The following is a 17,736-nucleotide window of genomic DNA, read 5'->3' on the forward strand; positions in this document are numbered from 1 at the left end:
CCCCTCCTCCCCCTCCTCCCCTACCCTCCCCTTCTCCCCCTCCTCTGGGGATCACGTTCTCTGTGAATCTGCTCCTTTCTGCATTCCTCAGCTGTGCTACTGGGCTCTTAAGTAGTGAGTCTCGATCTGGGTGTGGTGGCTATTTATTATGGGATGGTGAGTGCAGTCCTGCACTGTTGGAGAATTGAATGCCCTGTTCTCGATCCTGCAGGTTCTCCTTTCACACTGAGCACACCAAGTGCTCCAGGGCCCCTGGTGTTTACTGCCATTAACTCCGAGTTGCTCAAACTAAGCTGGGAGAAACCCCGTAAACCAAATGGAGATATCATGGGCTACCTGGTGACCTGTGAGCCATTAGATGGGCAAGGTAAGCACCATACTTATTTTTAATAACCACCAATTTCTTCCTGCAGGAATTACTAGTTTAGCTTAGTTGGTAGCACTCTCACCTCTGGGTCAGTAAGTTGCGGGTTCAAGATTCACTGCACAGATATAAGCCCAAAATCCAGGTTAACACTGAGCGAGTGCAACACCTTTGGAGGCTGTCCTTCAGGTCACACATTAGACTGAAGCTTCGCCGGCCGTATCTGCTGGATATAAAAGATTCTGTGGCACCATTTGAAGAAAAGCAGAGAATTTTTCCGGTGTCCCATCAAACATTTTTCCATCACCCAACACAATAAAGCCATTGATTGTTGCCTGTGGAACTTCACTGAACAAAATTTTAGTTCTCCATTTACCCCAATGTCAACAGTGACTGCACTTCATTGTATGTGGGGTGTTACTGCAGTGTCTCCTGTGTCGGTGTGGAGAAGCAGAAGCTTTGACTTGAACCTGAAGGTAAGTTCTGTGTAAGAGACTGGCAGCACAACAGGGTTCCACCCCATCACCCTCCGTTACTGTGGACACACACTGTATCAAACAAGGCTACTTCAGCAAAGCCTGAATTAGTGCCTGGGATAAACACAGTAAGAATTTTAACAACACCAGGTGCCTGGGATGTCAGGGGTATTACTGTTTGGTTGTGCTTAATGCCACAGTGACTGCTTTCTCAGTCAATGGTTATACCCATAGAATCCCTACAATGCAGAAGAGGCCATTCGACCCATTAAGTCTGCACCGACTCCCAGACAGACCCATTCCAAGGTTACCATGCCACAATGAAGCAAGGGTCATGATTGGCTGTAATGTGCTGCCTATTCATATTGGGAGGTCTGGAAACAAGGCCAAGTGCAGTCATACGCAGCCTAATGTAGGAGGGCGTGTGATGACCTATTAAAGGGAGAAACTTTTACCCAGCCCATAAAATGCTATTGGAGCAAGGGAAGGACATCAAGGGTTCCAGTGATATTGGCTCCCTGGTGTAATAGTGGCAGAGAAATAGTTGGTGAGAGTGGTTCACAAACTGTCAAGTGGGGACCAGGCTGGGAATGTGGCAAGGACCCCCAAAAGATGAGGGGTTAAGTTTTACTTTTCATTCCATTTAAGCACAGCTGCCTTTATAAAGGGGGCTGTTGGGTTCCAGACATATCATAATTTACAATCTGTGGGGTAAAAATGGGTGCCATAAAAACACCCCCATCATGGCACAGGCCATCAAAATCAAGTGCTCCCTCCTTGACCCTGCATCCTTTGACAGTGTCAGTAAGAAGAGGTCTTGCACAGTCACAGGATGTCTCTCATGTGAATCTTAAATCGCAGTTTGGTTCAGCAGTGCCCTTTCACCCTGGATTCTGATACTGGTTGGATGAATGGAATAGGAACAGGAGGAGGCCATTCAGGAGAAGGCTTGCTCCAGCATTATATTCAATCATGGCTGACCTGTAACTTAACTCCATCAACTGCCTTTGCTCCACATCCCTTGATAACCTCACCCACTCACCCAACAAAAATCTATCGACCTTGTGCTTGAAAGCTGCAGCTGACTCTTTTGGGGAGCAAATTCCAAATGTCCACTACCCTTTGTGTGAAGATGTACTTTCTGATTTCATTCCTAAATGGTCTAACTCTAATTTAAAGCTTAAGCATGCTCAAGACTTCCTTACAGGAGGAAATAGTTTCTCTTGTTCTTTCCTGTTGAATTCCTTTATCATTTTAAACCCCTCAACTTTTGAAACTCAAGGATATAGAGTTAATGCAGATTGTCTTCATGTTTAATACATTACATCCTAGAATAATATTGGTGAATCTATGTTGTATCACCTCCAAGGCCAGTATATTCTTCCTGCGGTGCAGTGCTCAAAATTCACTGCAATACTTCAGATGGGGTCTGACCAAGACTTTAAGTAACTGCAGTATAACCTCTTCTGTGTTATTCAACCCCCTTAAGATGAAAAACAACATTCCTGTTTTGTACCTGTCCACTGGCTTTTAGTGATTTGTCTATATAAAACCCTAAGTCTCTGCTCCTCCACTTTATCCAAGTAATTAGCCATTAAGAAAAGATTCCAACTTGTTTTTCACGGATACAAAGTAGAGGAGCTCACACTTCTCATAAGGAACTCTATCCTATAGTTTCGCCCACTTGCTTAATCTGTCTATCTCTTTTTGTAATTTTTTGCCTCCATCTACACAATGTGATGTTTCAACTAACTTAGCGTTGCAAGCAAACAAATATCTAAATATTCCTTCATCCAAAAAAATATGTAAAACTAATCCCTCAGAACAGATCCCTGAGGAACACCATTTATCACATTGTCCAATAGAGTCTGCATCCTTTATCCCTACAATCTGTCTCCTTCCTTGTAACAATTTCCAATCCATGTCACACAAGACTATCTGCTTTTAAACTAAAGTCTGTTTCTCTGGGTATCACTCTGTGACCCCAGTATGTTTTTGTAGGTATTATTCGATGTGATCTCCTCAGTCTGTTCCTGTGATTCCCACACCCCTTCCAGTATGGTCCTGTAGGTATCACTAAAACTGTAGTCAGCAACAATACCTCATCAACTTATCCTACACTGTACCTCAATTCCTCCAACAGATGACATCAAGACTTATCAAGTGGAGGGTGACGATGCAGAGATGACTCTGATGGTACCTCACCTCAGTGAAAATATTCCATATAAGTTCAAGGTTCAAGCAAGGACAACACAAGGTTATGGTCCAGAGCGTGAAGGGATCATCACCATTGAGTCACAGGATGGAGGTAGGAGGCAGCACAGTAAGTAAGGGATTAGCTGGTAACGATAAACATCACAAACATACAACTCGCCCTAACACTCCAAATTGGTCTGTTTGTCACTGCCTTAAAGAGCAAGGCCTTTGGGCAGCCAATCTGTTTGATTGGCAGCCAATCTGTTTGATTGCAACATACCCATCCAGCTACTTACCATCGCTCCTAACTTTGATCTTTCCAAACAATAAGTTGTGGATGCATTCCTGAAAATTGGAATTTAAGTGAAACAACTTTTAAGTGAAACATGGGTTCCTGTAGGATTCAATGGAGATGGTTTTGTGGCACAGTGGGTAGCGTCCGTGCCTCTGAGCTCGAAGCTCTGGGTTTGAATCCCACCCCAGGACTCACTGCTCAGAAAAGGTGCAATCATAATATGACCAAACAGGTTGAGTATCAACCTGCAACATCCTTCCAACACGTGCCAATGACTGACAGTAAGAATGGTAGACACTCCTGGTCAGCCACACTGGATACGGCTTGGCGCCCCTCAAGCTATAAACCTCTGGTGACAGACTAGCAACCTGTTCCAGAAAAAACTCACTATGGAATCAGATGAAAGTCTGCCTTGTGTACCACTAGATGCAGGAAGTGAGACAACAAAAACATAGGAATTAATGTTAAAGCCGGAGTTAGGTCCCTTTGGAGTTTCCTTGTCCTGAAAAACCAATGTTAAAGTTGCAATACTGTACCTTACATGTGCAACACTATACATGCCTGGCTGGAATAACTTGCAAAGTAAAATGTATCACTGAGGGCGGCACAGTGACACAGTGGTTAGCACTGCTGCTTCACAACTCCAGGGTCCCGGGTTCGATTCCCGGCTCGGGTCACTGTCTGTGTGGAGTTTGCACATTCTCCTCGTGTCTGCGTGGGTTTCCTCCGGGTGCTCCGGTTTCCTCCCACAGTCCAAAGATGTGCGGATTAGGTTGATTGGCCAGGTTAAAAATTGCCCCTTAGAGTCCTGGGATGCGTAGGTTAGAGGGATTAGCGGGTAAATATGTGGGGGTAGGGCCTGGGTGGGATTGTGGTCGGTGCGGACTCGATGGGCCGGGTGGCCTCCTTCTGCACTGTAGGGTTTCTATGATTTCTATGAGTATAACAGAAATGCTGTATAAATCCAAATTAACATAACGCTAAATCATCCAAACAATCCCCAAACAGCACAGCTTCTTGTCTCACCCGCAATAGTCCTGAAACCCAGCTTAAAATGCTTTCACTTTCCTGCTCTGATTTTTTTTTCAATTTGATTTACTATTGTCACATGTATCAGCATACAGTGAAAAGTATTGTTTCTTGCATGCTGTACAGACAAAGCATACTGTCCATAGAATGTAGTGTTACAGTTATAGCTCGGGTGTAGAGAAAGAGCAACTTAATGCAAGGTAAGTCCATTCAAAAGTCTGGCAGTAGGGAAGAAGCTGTCCTTGAGTCGGTTGGTACGTGACCTCAGACTTTTGTATCTTTTTCCTGACGGGGAAAAGGTGGAAGAGAGAATGTCCAGGGTGTGTGGGGTCCTTAATTATGCTGGCTGCTTTGCCGAGGCAGTGGGAAGTGTAGACAGAGTCAATTTCTTTATTTATTAGTCATAAGTAAGGCCTACATTAACACTGCAATGAAGTTACTGTGGAATTCCCCTAGTCGCCATAGTCCGGCACCTGTTCAGGTCAATGCACCTAACCAGCACGCCTTTCAGAATGTGGGAGGGTACTGGAGCACCCGGAGGAAACCCATGCAGACACAGGGAGAACGTGCAAACTCCACACACTGACCCAAGCTGGGAATCGATCTCGGGTCCCTGGTGCTGTGAAGCAGCAGTGCTAACCACTGTGCTACCGTCAATGGATGTGAGACTGGTTTACGTGATGGATTAGGCTACAATCACGACCTTTTGTAGTTTCTTGTGGTCTTGGGCAGAGCAGGAGCCATACAAAGCTGTGATACAACTAGAAAGAATCTAAAATTGGTGAGAGTCATAGCTGACATGCCAAATTTCCTTAGTCTTCAATGTCAACAAAACGAAGGAGATTATCATCGACTTCAGGAAGTGTAAAGGAGAACATGCCCCTGTCTACATCAACGGGACGAAGTACAAAGGGTCGAGAGCTTCAAGTTTTTAGGTGTCCAGATCACGAACAACCTGTCCTGGTCCGCCTCTGTCATTCTCTATTTTTACACTGGCCAACTACCAGTCCAAAATTGCACCTGCGCAGGGAGCCTGGACGCTTTCCTGACAGTCTACAGGGGGCTATGCCTCTGGTTTGGGCCACTGATTGAGCTGGAGGGTGCACAAGGGATGGTTGGGAAAGAGGGGGCAGGGGTGTGGTTTGAGTAAGAGCCCTGCAATCCTGTTCCTGAATCTCAGGCTTCGCTCTTTCCCTACAGCCTTGGCCTCTGCTGATAGCAGTGGCAGCTCTGCCATCAGAACATGGCTGCGGCTGAGCCAGAGTGCGGCAGGGGGAGGCGGGGCCCAGAGTGCGGCAGGGGGAGGCGGGGCCCAGAGTGCGGCAGGGGGAGGCGGGGCCCAGAGTGCGGCAGGGGGAGGCGGGGCCCAGAGTGCGGCAGGGGGAGGCGGGGCCCAGAGTGCGGCAGGGGGAGGCGGGGCCCAGAGTGCGGCAGGGGGAGGCGGGGCCCAGAGTGCGGCAGGGGGAGGCGGGGCCCAGAGTGCGGCAGGGGGAGGCGGGGCCCAGAGTGCGGCAGGGGGAGGCGGGGCCCAGAGTGCGGCAGGGGGAGGCGGGGCCCAGAGTGCGGCAGGGGGAGGCAGGGCCCAGAGTGCGAATGATGATAAAGCAAATACAGCTATGCGAATCAGAAAAACAGCTACAGAATAAACTTTGTCAAAATGAAACAATGTTAAGTGGGTTTTCTTACACTCCCATACAGGCACACAACATTGGAGGCTTTGTGCTGTGTTCAGTTCTTGAGACAATAAAGTTATTGAAATGATAGAGATGATGATTAAAAATTGGAAAATAGGGTGTCAAATGGGGAATTGTGGGAAACACTTTTCACCCAAAGTAAGTTTAAGCTATCAGGTGAGAACAATGTACTGGACAGTTTATGTATTGTCAAGAGGTAATTGGTGGGATTGAGGGATATGAGAAGAAAAATAGTGAGGGAAGGGAAATGGTGAATAGTTGGTGCGGAATGAATGCTGGCCCAGCCAGCGAAGCCCACGTCCCGTGAATGAATTTAAACAGTTGATTATGCAGAGCACTATGAAGGATATTGATGGTTTGCAGTGCTCTTGCCTCATGTTGTAATGGCCATGTTCTCCTCCTTGTTCCCTAGCAAACTTCTCCGAGTACAGTAAGCAGATGGTAATGAGACACGAGGGGTATACAATACCTGGAAACATGAACACACAAACTAGCTTGCTGGATACTGCCATTGACCCCATGTTCTCAGGTACGTCCTAACCACATTTATTGTAATCACCCAAACATTACCAAAACCAAATTCTCTGCTGGGCCAAGTGAATAAAAGCACCTGGTCCGCGGCAGTACACGATCCGCTGCGACGCTCAGCCTGGTACTAAGCCGAGCAATACAGAGCTGGGAACAATATCCTGCTGGGTGTGGTACAGAGATGGAAATGATACCCTGCTGGGTGTGGTATTGAGCTGGGAACAATACCCTGCTGGGTGTGGTACAGAGATGGAAATGATACCCTGCTGGGTGTGGTACTGAGCTGGGAATAGTACCCTGCTGGGTGTGGTACAGAGATGGAAATGATACCCTGCTGGGTGTGGTACCGAGCTGGGAATAGTACCCTGCTGGGTGTGGTACTGAGCTGGGAACAATACCCTGCTGGGTGTGGTACAGAGATGGAAATGATACCCTGCTGGGTGTGGTACTGAGCTGGGAACAATACCCTGCTGGGTGTGGTACAGAGATGGAAATGATACCCTGCTGGGTGTGGTACCGAGCTGGGAATAGTACCCTGCTGCGTGTGGTACCGAGCTGGGAACAATACCCTGCTGGGTGTGGTACCGAGCTGGGAACAATACCCTGCTGGGTGTGGTACAGAGATGGAAATGATACCCTGCTGGGTGTGGTACTGAGCTGGGAATAGTACCCTGCTGGGTGTGGTACAGAGATGGAAATGATACCCTGCTGGGTATGGTACCGAGCTGGGAACAATACCCTGCTGGGTGTGGTACCGAGCTGGGAACAATACCCTGCTGGGTGTGGTACAGAGATGGAAATGATACCCTGCTGGGTGTAGTACTGAGCTGGGAATAGTACCCTGCTGGGTGTGGTACCGAGCTGGGAATAGTACCCTGCTGCGTGTGGTACCGAGCTGGGAACAATACCCTGCTGGGTGTGGTACCGAGCTGGGAATAGTACCCTGCTGAGTGTGGTACCAAACCAGGAGTGATACCAAACTGGGTAATACTCTGGCCCATGCAGTTCCCTTTTCCTCTGCTCAGTCACTTTACTGATATTGAATATCTAGTCTCCAGCTATGCTCAGAAATGCTAATTAATTGGGTTTGGTTCCAGAGGGAATGACGGTCATGACACAACGAATGGAAGGTGGAACGTCAGTCACTCAACAGATCACTCGAACAATGATGACAGGCTCAACAATCACCAAACAGATGGAGAGGAAGTTCTATGAGGCCTGATCCACGGAGCAGCTCCCGCCAAGTTCTGTTCTCAACACTGACTTGTGTTGTTCAACAATGAGTGTGACCTTTGAAGCAGCCCCAATCTGTCTGCCTCTTAGCTTGTATAAAGCCTTTGTACCTGCCCATCTTAAAGGCTACTTGCTCCTGTTTGTACATTGGGTTGGCATTGCTAAGCATTGTTACAATGTCGCTGTGTTTCCTGGTGTGTTGAAGAGCTTCAATCAACAGAGACTCTGCATCCACCTTATCTTGAAATCTGTCCAAATGTTGTGCCTAAACTTTAGTTCTCTCTCAAATCATTTGATTTGTCCTGAACGCTGTTCTCCCCAGAATGCAAACAAGAACATGGGAAATTCTTGTATTCTTTGTCCACTCTTTCTATAGTTACTCAGAGCGGGGGGTTTGTCATCACCAGCAGAAACCTCCCTTGGCCATTACACCACTTGTTTCACACTTTGGATCACAGGTATCCAACACAAACATTCATTGTACTTATTTTTCCATCCTGGTATAAGCAAATAATTCTTATAGAATGTATAGAAAATTTTCAATGCATATTCGATTCAAGTTGTGATGAGTAATTCTGCTCTGTGGGTGAGAGCAATCCTAGGGTCTATATGTTTTACAGCAACAGTGATCTAAAAGGTGTGATTTCCTGCATTCTCTAGATGTAACTCAGTGCCCTCTGGTTATGAGGGCAACACTTGTTCAACCTGTATGCGCCCCCATGTTTCTCCGTTGTTTTCATTTCATTTACATAAATCTTGACAAACACTGCTGACACATCCCGTTCATCACTGGTAAACTCTGGATGTGTCCAGAGTCAGCTCCAGTAACTCCAATTACCGCAAAGACACTTGTCCTATGCATCAGGATTCACAAAGTGAGTGAAGGTTTGGGTTTTAGGAATTTACTCAGTATGTGCTGCACCTGTAGTGATTGAGCTTCTTGACCAAGAAAACCTCTTCCAGTTTTGGTATCTTACCTGCTCACTCAGGTGCTGAACTGCATCTCCTGCTTCTTGTATCCTCCATATTGGATAGAAACATACTGAATCTACTGCACTGCCTCTCAACTACTTTGCAATCTTTTAAACCCATGCGACCAAAATACCACAGTAGCTCTTAATTTTATTTTAGATACTAAACATGTATTTATATTTTAATTTTGAGGTTATATTTTTGGAATCTTCCTACAGTAATACTGTACACTATCCAAATGCCATAGCTATCGGTTTAAGTGTCCCACTGGTGGAGAGTTATCTCATTTAGTTAAGGTTGTGTTGTACAGAGCCCAGATTTAATTCCCAATCAATCTCAGCTGAGGCAGCCCTGCTGAGAGTGGGAGCTACAGTCTGTACATTGGGGCAAGGGAGGGATCAGCTGGTGACTCTGCTGCTGTGTGCTATCCCGTGTATACTGCAGATTCCAGGAAACGACGAGACAGATCACTTGGGCCAATGCACCCTTGAGTACCAGCCACCAGTAGAACTGTACTTCAGCCAAGAGTCAGCACTGTCCAAAGAGGGCTGACGCAAAATTAAATGAAAATGGAAAAACTGAGGTTGGAAATGGTCTTAGATTGTTCTGCATGAGGCTTGGCCAATGTACCCCTCCCTGAAAACACTGGTATGGGTTTTTGTACATGTAATGAAATGGTTCTTCTGTACTTAATATATTACTCTCAAATAGACTGGTCTCAATTATTTCTATTTTTCTGCACAACTTTTCCTGCATCACAGGGTTTTTTGTTTTCGAAAACAAACAGGAATTGCTGTTAAACCCAGCACACTAGCAATTCAACAGATCCAACCTGAATATCAGCAGCAAAGCTTCTCATACATCTGCTTCTCTGGAACTCTCTCCAAAAGGGTAGAAAGTGTTCCAATATGGCAATGTTACACTTCCTATGAGCTGCACGAATATTTACAGGATAAACAGAGGTACTGGAGTTTCTATGAGAACTCAGCCCCGTAATCTTGCTCCACCATTTAATTAAATCATGGTTGGTCTGCAGCTCAACTCCATCAAATGAATTTAGCTCCACAAGCCTTTGACTCACTTACCTGACAAAACTGAAGAACTTGTGTTTATGTAGAGCTTTAGCAGGGATGTAGGATGTCCTCAATTGCCAAGTGCATACGTTAATGTAAAATCGGCACTTAAGATAAATTACAACATTTTTGACTTTATACACCTTTAATAAAATTAAACATCCCAAAGCATTTGATATGAACACAATTTGACACCATATAAGGCAATTTTAAGGCAGATGGGTAAAAGCGCTCTGAAAGATGGGCACAATGGAGCATTTTAAATGAAAAAAAGAGAGGTTGAGAGGTTTAGGAAGGCAATTCCAGAGCTCAGGACCTAAACAGCTGAAGGTATGGCCAACAACGGTGAAGCGATTAATAAGATGCTCGAGACCGGAATTACAGGAACAGCTATGTTGGAGAGTTGTGGGAAATGTTCCCTCTAATTCCCCTTTGCTGTATGCTCCCCATTTGTTTCACTGCACAGTCCCTTTAAGATTAACATGTGGCCATTCATATGTTTATCTTAAAGGAACTGCTGTTTGTGCATGGCCAGTTTACCCCTTGCAAGGCCATGCACCTGCACAGCTTGGAGGGGATGCTGGCCGTGGAACAAGAGGAGATTAGAGAGGTAGGGAGGGGGACAAGGCCATAGAGGGATTTGAAAACAAGGATGGGAATTGAAACATAAACAATGATCGGAGAGATGATGGGATTTGGCATGAGCAGGGAAATAGGTGGTCTTATGGCATGGTTGTGTGATCCAATGGTCATCACAGGATCAAATATGATACCAAGATTGCAAACAGGTTAAGCCTCAGGCAGATGGAGTCAGTGCCAGGGGATGGGGTTTGTAGCAGGGACTGAAGATAATTGCTTCAGTCTCAGCTACCAGCCTTTTCAGCCACTTCTTTCTTCCAACAGGTGCCTGCTGTCACTCAGCGGTTAGTAAACTTGCCTTTGAACACACAACTTCTGACTCAAAGTCCCATTCCATGGGCAGGAGGTCCAGGCTGACTCTCCAGGGCATTCCTGATAGAGATTGTCTATCAGAGATCCTGTCTGTCCTCAGGTAGATGCAAAAAATCCTATGGTCATTTTGTAGAAATGATGTGGAGATGCTGGCATTGGACTGGGGTAAACACAGTAAGAGTTTTAATAACACCAGGTTAAAGTCCAACTTTAACTTGACAGGACTTTAACCTGGTGTTATTAAAACTCTTACTGCATTTTGTAGAAGAGCAGGAGATTTCTCTTTAGGTTCATGGCTGATATGCGAGCCTCAACAAATGCCTAAAATCGATGATCTGCAATACAAATATTGCTTCAGTGGTGGTGTGGAAGGAGCTGAAGAGAAAATATTTCCAAGGCTAGGGGAGTGGGGCTTGACGAGTTTCTCTTGCAGAGAGTCAATGTAGATGCAATGAGCCTAATAACCTCTTTCTGTACTGTAACCATCCTATGATTCTCTGAACTATATTAGCAAAGTATAACTGAATGCAGTGCAGTTAATAAATCTTGATTATTGTCCATAAAAACAAGAATTAATTGTGCACTATAGTGCACTAAGTCACTATTAGTCTTTAATGCACAAATTAGATACAGCTTAATTTCTCCCTTCAATCACTCGAGCACTCCCACATGCTGGTGATTCTAAACTCACAATAGGCAATCTCTAAAACAAAGTATTAAGGCTTAAATTCTGCAATGCTAAAAGACAGAGACATAGAAATTCAATTGAACTGCACCTATTTCTAAGGCACCAAATGGTGTGAAGAAACACATATACCACAGCAAATACAGTGCAAGCTCTTTGTACATGCATAACTGTTCCTGGCACCCAATAAGTCTCAAGCAGTACACTGTTTTGGAAACTGACTACCATGTTTCCTACAGTAAAACACTAACTACCCTTCAACCATGTACTGAGTTATGAAGTGCTTTGAAATGTGCTATTATAAATCCAAGTCTTTATTTGTTGTGAGGCTAAGATTAACATGATAAATGGTCTTTTTGATATTTATCAACCTTGACCCATCAGCACAAAAATCAGGAATTGACACATGCACAATTTTTGCAGCATTAATTTAAAGTCTGAAAATATGGAACTCCCCTGCCAATTGGACAATTATCCCCAATGTATAGTGCTGGCGCAGAGAGTTTTATTCTGCACCTAACTCCTGTTCTATCTGAGCTTAATACTAAAACATGTCTCTATTGAGAAAGTGTTCCGTACATCAGCACTATCTCCCTCGCCTTGAGGAGCCCAATGGAGGCTGGCCTATAAAGTGACATGTATATACCTATAGATATGTATACCTAGCTCCCTCCTGTGTCCCAGTGGTCTAGATCCCTGGCTCGAATCCCATCACAGTAGATGGTTTCAATAAAAAAGTGACAAAGTATGCATTCCCGACAATCAAATTGCTGGTATTCCCCAACTCAACAGCAGGAACGGGATTATTGTGGTTGAAATGACAAACAGACCTGTGACTGTTTCACTATCAGTGTCAACAAGATATTAGCAGCAGCAATAATGCTTCAATTGATTGTCCATCAGCAAAGTTTTCAGACACAATGAGAGAAACAGCAGCAGCTGAGGAAAGAGGAGTTCAGTGGGAGCAACCCCAAACAGCAACTGCAATTAACTTTGGCCACCACCACATATTATCGCACTAAGCATTTATAACAGTTTTTCTTTTATGTGACTCGGATTGTAATATTTTGTGAAAGGTATAAAATTTTAAGAGTTGAGGTGTTTTAGATGTTAAAGGATTTGATAGGGTAGATAGAGACCAACTATTTGCTTTGCTGGAGGAGTCAAGACAAAGTGGGGCATAAAGTTAAAATTAGATTCATGGCTGTTCCGGACTGATGGATATCTCGGACAATTGCTGACTGCGATGTTGCATAAAACGTACCCCAAACTTTATTGAAAAGTAACAGAAAAAAACTTGTGACAAATAGTACCAGGTACCAACAAGCAACAGTTTGCATACATCCATGGTTCGCACAACCATCTCTTGTTTCAAGTCCTGTTTGGTTCCCTCAGTAGGTAAATGCATGGCCCGGTGTGATACTAAACTACTCAGAGTCCTAGACTCGGAGCCCAATCTCACCACAGTGAGCTCTGGTAGAACCTGCATGCGCAGGCATCAAGCAATGTCCTGTGCGGTATTAACTTGCCAATGCTCACAGTCTCACAGTGGGGCAGCATGGTGGCACAGCGGTTAGCACTGCTGCCTCACAGCGCCAGGGACCCAGGTTCGATTCCCGTTTGGGTGACTGTCTGTGTGGAGTCTGCACGTTCTCCCCGTGTCTGCGTGGGTTTCCTCCCACAGTCCAAAGACTGTGCTGATTAGGTGCATTGGCCATGCTAAATTCTCTCTCAATGTACCCAAACAGGCACCAGAGTGTAGCGACTAGGGGATTTTCACATTAACTTCATTGCAGTGTTAATGTAAGCCGACTTGTGACTAATAAATAAACTTTCTTTTAAGCTCACCCAGAAAGAATGGCCATAGGGATAAGATTATAGGAGAGGGAGAGGTTCTGATGCCTGTGAGCCCATATGCCAGTCAAAAGTTAATTTCTCCAAGAACACAAAACAGAAAGCCCATTTAACCCACCCACAAAAGGCTGTTGCACGCAGCGATGTTAGGATTAGGCACTGTGAAATATCAACTCGTACAAAATGTTAGGAACATTGGAACAGGAGCAGAACATTCAGCTGCTCATGCCTGTCCCAGAATTCAATTAGATCATGGTTCATCTGTATCTCAGCTCCATTTTCCCACCTTGGTTCTAAAGTTTAATACACAGTATAAAATGGAGGGCCTCGGTTAAAGACTGGTTACTCCTGTACATTAGTTATAGTATGGTTGCATTGGGCTCTGTGGTCCAGCTGTCTATCCTGAACAATGAGTTACAATGGATCGAGGAATGAATAGTTTCAGTTCTTTTCACTCAGCGCACGTCAGATATTGACAAGCCATTTCTCCGAGGAACGTGTTCTCTCTCATGTTGCTGAGTATTTTTCTTTCAGAAGCAGGGATGAGGCGAGAGTTGCTTTGTTGAATATTAAATGGCTCCCTTGGCAGAAGTTGGCAAGTGTCTGTGATGAGATGGTGAATGGTGAGAATCTGTCCTCACAGTTTCAGTACGTGGGCACCCTTGGATGGTTTAGTGATATAGAAGGTCGCGGTTCCACTGTACTTGTCCTGTTAATGAAAGATGGCAGTTCATGTTCTACAAAGAACTTTCGGGTTAGAAAGTCGATATTTGCATCGAATAAGCTAAAGGGTTAAAGAGCTCTGCCTCAATGCACCCCACTTGACTGGAAACAAGCAGAAGCCATAGTGCTTTTTATTAGTATTTGTTGTCAGAAGTGGAAACCAGAGGGCCAAGAATAAGATTAGATCGAACAAAAATGAGGGGGAGACTGGAGGCAAAAAGAGACTCAAGGAGAGAGACATACAGATACAAAATCTCTTCTAATACTGTAGGATCAGTAAATGGAGAAGAGCTAGACAAAAAAACCCCAAGGGTCTTGTTTAAGATCAAACAGGACAACAAGAGCAGACGGTGGTTAAAATGTTAGCCAGAGCAGATCGATAATACACCATTCAATGATTGCACTCCAGGACTCTGACATGAAAGAGTGTCTCAAATTGGAGTTCAAGTTAGTAAAGACCCCCAGAATGGATTAATCATGTCCCAGGGTGGTTAGAAAGACAAGAGAAAAGATTAATGAAGCATTATCTCATTTTGGGGAGGCACCTATGAGACAGGACTAGACAGGGCAGATGCAGGGAGGCTGTTCCGGATGGTGGGGGAGTCCAGAACCAGAGGTCACAGTCTGAGGATTCAGGGTAGACCATTTAGGATAGAGGTGAGGAGACATTTCTTCACGCAAAAAGTGGTGAGTCTGTGGAATTCATTACCACAGGAAGTAGTTGATGCCAAAACATTGAATGTATTCAAGAGGCTGCTGGATATAGCACTTGGGGGCTTGGGATCAAAGGTTATGGGGAAAAAGCAGGACTAGGCTATTGCGTTGGACAATCAGCCATGATCGTAATGAATGGCGGAGCAGGCTCGAAGAGCCTAGTGGCCTCCTCCTGCTCCTATCTTCTGTTTCTATGAAACCAATGGACAAACTGACCAAGTGCCTCAAATAAAAGCAAAATATCCCGGATGCCAGAAATCTGAGATAAACTTTAAAAAACAGCACTTTGGGCATAGCTACCTTTTGCCTCGACGAAGAATTCTTCAGACTGTGGTTGACAGAGCACTCAACCGTGTGCAAACCATGTCTAACCCATTTCCCGCACCCTGCCCTCACCCCTTCCCCGCACCTTGCCCTCACCCCTTCCCCTCCCTCCCAGAACCAGGACAGAGCCCCTCTTGTCCTCACCTTTTACCTCACCCGCCTCCGCATTCAAAGAATCATCCTCTGTCATTTCTGTCAACTCCAGCATGATTCCACCAAACTCATCTTCCCCTTACTCCCTGTCAGCATTCTGCAGAGACCGTCCCCTCCAGGATACCCTGGTCCACTCTTCCACCGCCCTGAACCCTTCATCCCCTTCTCACAGTACCTTCCCATGCAGCCGTAGGAAGTGTAGCCCCTGCCCCTTTACCTCAGTGTCCAAGACTCCAAACACTCCTTTCAGGTTAAGCAGCATTCCACTCGCGCTTCCCTGAATTTAGTCTAGGGCCTGTTTTGTTATTGGCGCAGGATCGATGGACCGAATGGCTTCCTTCTGCACTTTAGGGATTCTATGATTCCCAATGCAAACTGGAATAACAACACTTCAACTTCCAATTAGTCAAGTTACAGCCTTCTGGACTCAACAGTAAGTTTAACAACTGCAGATTGTGAATTTCCTCCTCCATCTTAACCCAAACCACTCCTCCTCTTGTTGTCAATCATAGAAATCATGGAAACCCTACAGTACAGAAAGAGGCCATTCGGCCCATCGAGTCTGCACCGACCACAATCCCACCCAGGCCCTACCCCCATATCCCTACATGTTTACCCACTAATCCCTCTAACCTACACATCCCAGGACACTAAGGGCAATTTTTAGCATGGCCAATCAACCTAACCGGCACATCTTTGGACTGTGGGAGGAAACCGGAGCACCCGGAGGAAACCCACGCAGACACGAGGAGAATGTGCAAACTCCACACAGACAGTGACCCAAGCCGGGAATCGAACCCAGGTCCCTGGAGCTGTGAAGCAGCAGTGCTAACCACTGTGCTACCGTGCCGCCCCAGTCAAGTATTTTTCAGCTCCCTGGCCTGCCCCAACAGAATGTCACCCCTCGCCCACATGGCTATGTGTCCCTAGCTGTTCCTTTACTCCCATTAACACATTCTGATATCTCAACTTTTGCTATCATTAACACACTTCGTCCCTTAAAAGCACCATTAACATTCCCCATTGTCTTATGGCCGTGACAACTTTGACAATATCTTCTTTGCTCCAACCAATCTTTGTCCTTCCCTCCTGCCCCACCTCCTCTGCTCCCTTTGCACCTCTATAACTCTATATATTTCTACCTTTCTCCAGTTCTGGAGAAGGGTCATTTAGACCCAAGACATTCATTCTGCCTCTTTCCACAGATGCTGCCAGACTGCTGATTTTATCCAGCATTTTCTGTTTTTATTTGAGCTCATGCTTTTTAATAACAATTTTAATTGTTACCTTAATCCGCTGGATTGTTTTTTCCACAGCTGCAGCATCCACTAACGTAACCGTACAGCCACCAAAACCTCCTCCAGTCATCCGACTGCCATAGACCCCCTCACCATCCATCGCTGCAGTAACCAGCTCATCCAGCTCTGGGCAACTAACCTCATAATCATCTCTGTAAGACAGAAGGACATGACAGAAGAGAGCACCATCCTGGTTAATTCCAATGTTCTTCCCTTTCCACCCTGAAAATATCAATCCGAGGTGCCGACGGTTGACATTTTCCCCATTCCTGGTATCCATGCCTGGATAATGTACCAAGATGATCCTCAGTCACTGTGACAGGTGAGCCCTCGCACATGTCCACAAACACATGCAGCTTCCTCCCCGCTGCTCCAGTCTGTGATTCGAAGTAGGACCCTCTCTGATTTTTCCCTCACTAATCCAGGACTGCAGAAGCCTATTGTACACCTTTCAGAACAGCCTAAGTGAAGCCACACATGGCACACACACAGATTAAACCTGGAATCCCAATATAATTTATGTCAAGGTCTGACATATGCATAGGTCATTAGTTGATGATGTTGGACTCATGGAGACGTCCAGTCCCAAACGTACACAGTTACGTATTAATTCTGAATATCAAACTTCAACACTCAGCAGTGCTGTACACTCAAGGCAGCATCAAACCAGCAGCACACTATCAAATGCCAGGCTTACAATGGACTGGGATTGACACTGGGTATATACGCAGAACTGGGTGTGCAGATTGCTGTCACTGGCAAATGGCGGTGAAATTCTCATATCTCGTGGTGACCTTGATCACACGCACAGTGAAAAATGCCCGGCCTTGCTATTATATATTCCAGCTTCCCAAACACTCCAGGATTGAAAAATAATAATAACACCCAGTACAGTGCTGGTGGGTACAGGCCTATCACTGTATAACAGTGGGTACAGTATTGATGGAGACAGGTCTGTCACTGTATAACACTGGGATACAGTACTGGTGAAGACGGGCCTGTCACTGTATAACAGTGGGTACAGTATTGATGGAGACAGGTCTGTCACTGTATAACACTGGGGTACAGTACTGGTGAAGACGGGCCTGTCACTGTATAACACTGGGGTGCAGTACTGGTAGGTACAGGTCTCTCACTGTATAACATTGGGGTACAGTACTGGTGGGTACAGGTC

General features: G+C 45.5%; 2 protein-coding genes across 4 annotated transcripts in view; one reads left to right on the forward strand and one right to left on the reverse strand.

Annotated features, from left to right (window-relative positions):
- Window positions 1–9,503, forward strand: part of LOC144502025 (integrin beta-4-like) — a 59,757-nt gene extending 50,254 nt beyond the window's left edge. The window contains exons 10-13 of the mRNA XM_078226039.1: window positions 212–367; window positions 2,984–3,148; window positions 6,467–6,583; window positions 7,680–9,503. Of these exons, the coding sequence (XP_078082165.1) occupies window positions 212–367; window positions 2,984–3,148; window positions 6,467–6,583; window positions 7,680–7,804 (563 nt within the window). The 3' untranslated portion in view covers window positions 7,805–9,503. The remainder of the gene's footprint in view (window positions 1–211; window positions 368–2,983; window positions 3,149–6,466; window positions 6,584–7,679) is intronic.
- Window positions 9,504–11,385: 1,882 nt separating this feature from the next.
- galk1 (galactokinase 1) overlaps window positions 11,386–17,736 on the reverse strand; it is a 36,536-nt gene continuing 30,185 nt past the window's right edge. For 2 of the 3 annotated variants that reach the window (XM_078225264.1, XM_078225265.1), the window contains exons 7-8: window positions 16,552–16,714; window positions 12,748–14,059 (exon numbers count right to left, since the gene is read on the reverse strand). In XM_078225264.1, coding sequence (XP_078081390.1) covers window positions 13,988–14,059; window positions 16,552–16,714 — 235 coding nt within the window. In that variant the 3' untranslated portion in view covers window positions 12,748–13,987. Of the gene's footprint in view, window positions 14,060–16,551; window positions 16,715–17,736 lie in introns of all 3 variants that reach the window. The other variant, XM_078225263.1, reaches the window with a different exon arrangement.

Source organism: Mustelus asterias, chromosome 12 (assembly GCF_964213995.1).
Source record: "Mustelus asterias chromosome 12, sMusAst1.hap1.1, whole genome shotgun sequence".
In the NCBI taxonomy this organism is placed as follows: Eukaryota; Metazoa; Chordata; class Chondrichthyes; order Carcharhiniformes; family Triakidae; genus Mustelus; species Mustelus asterias.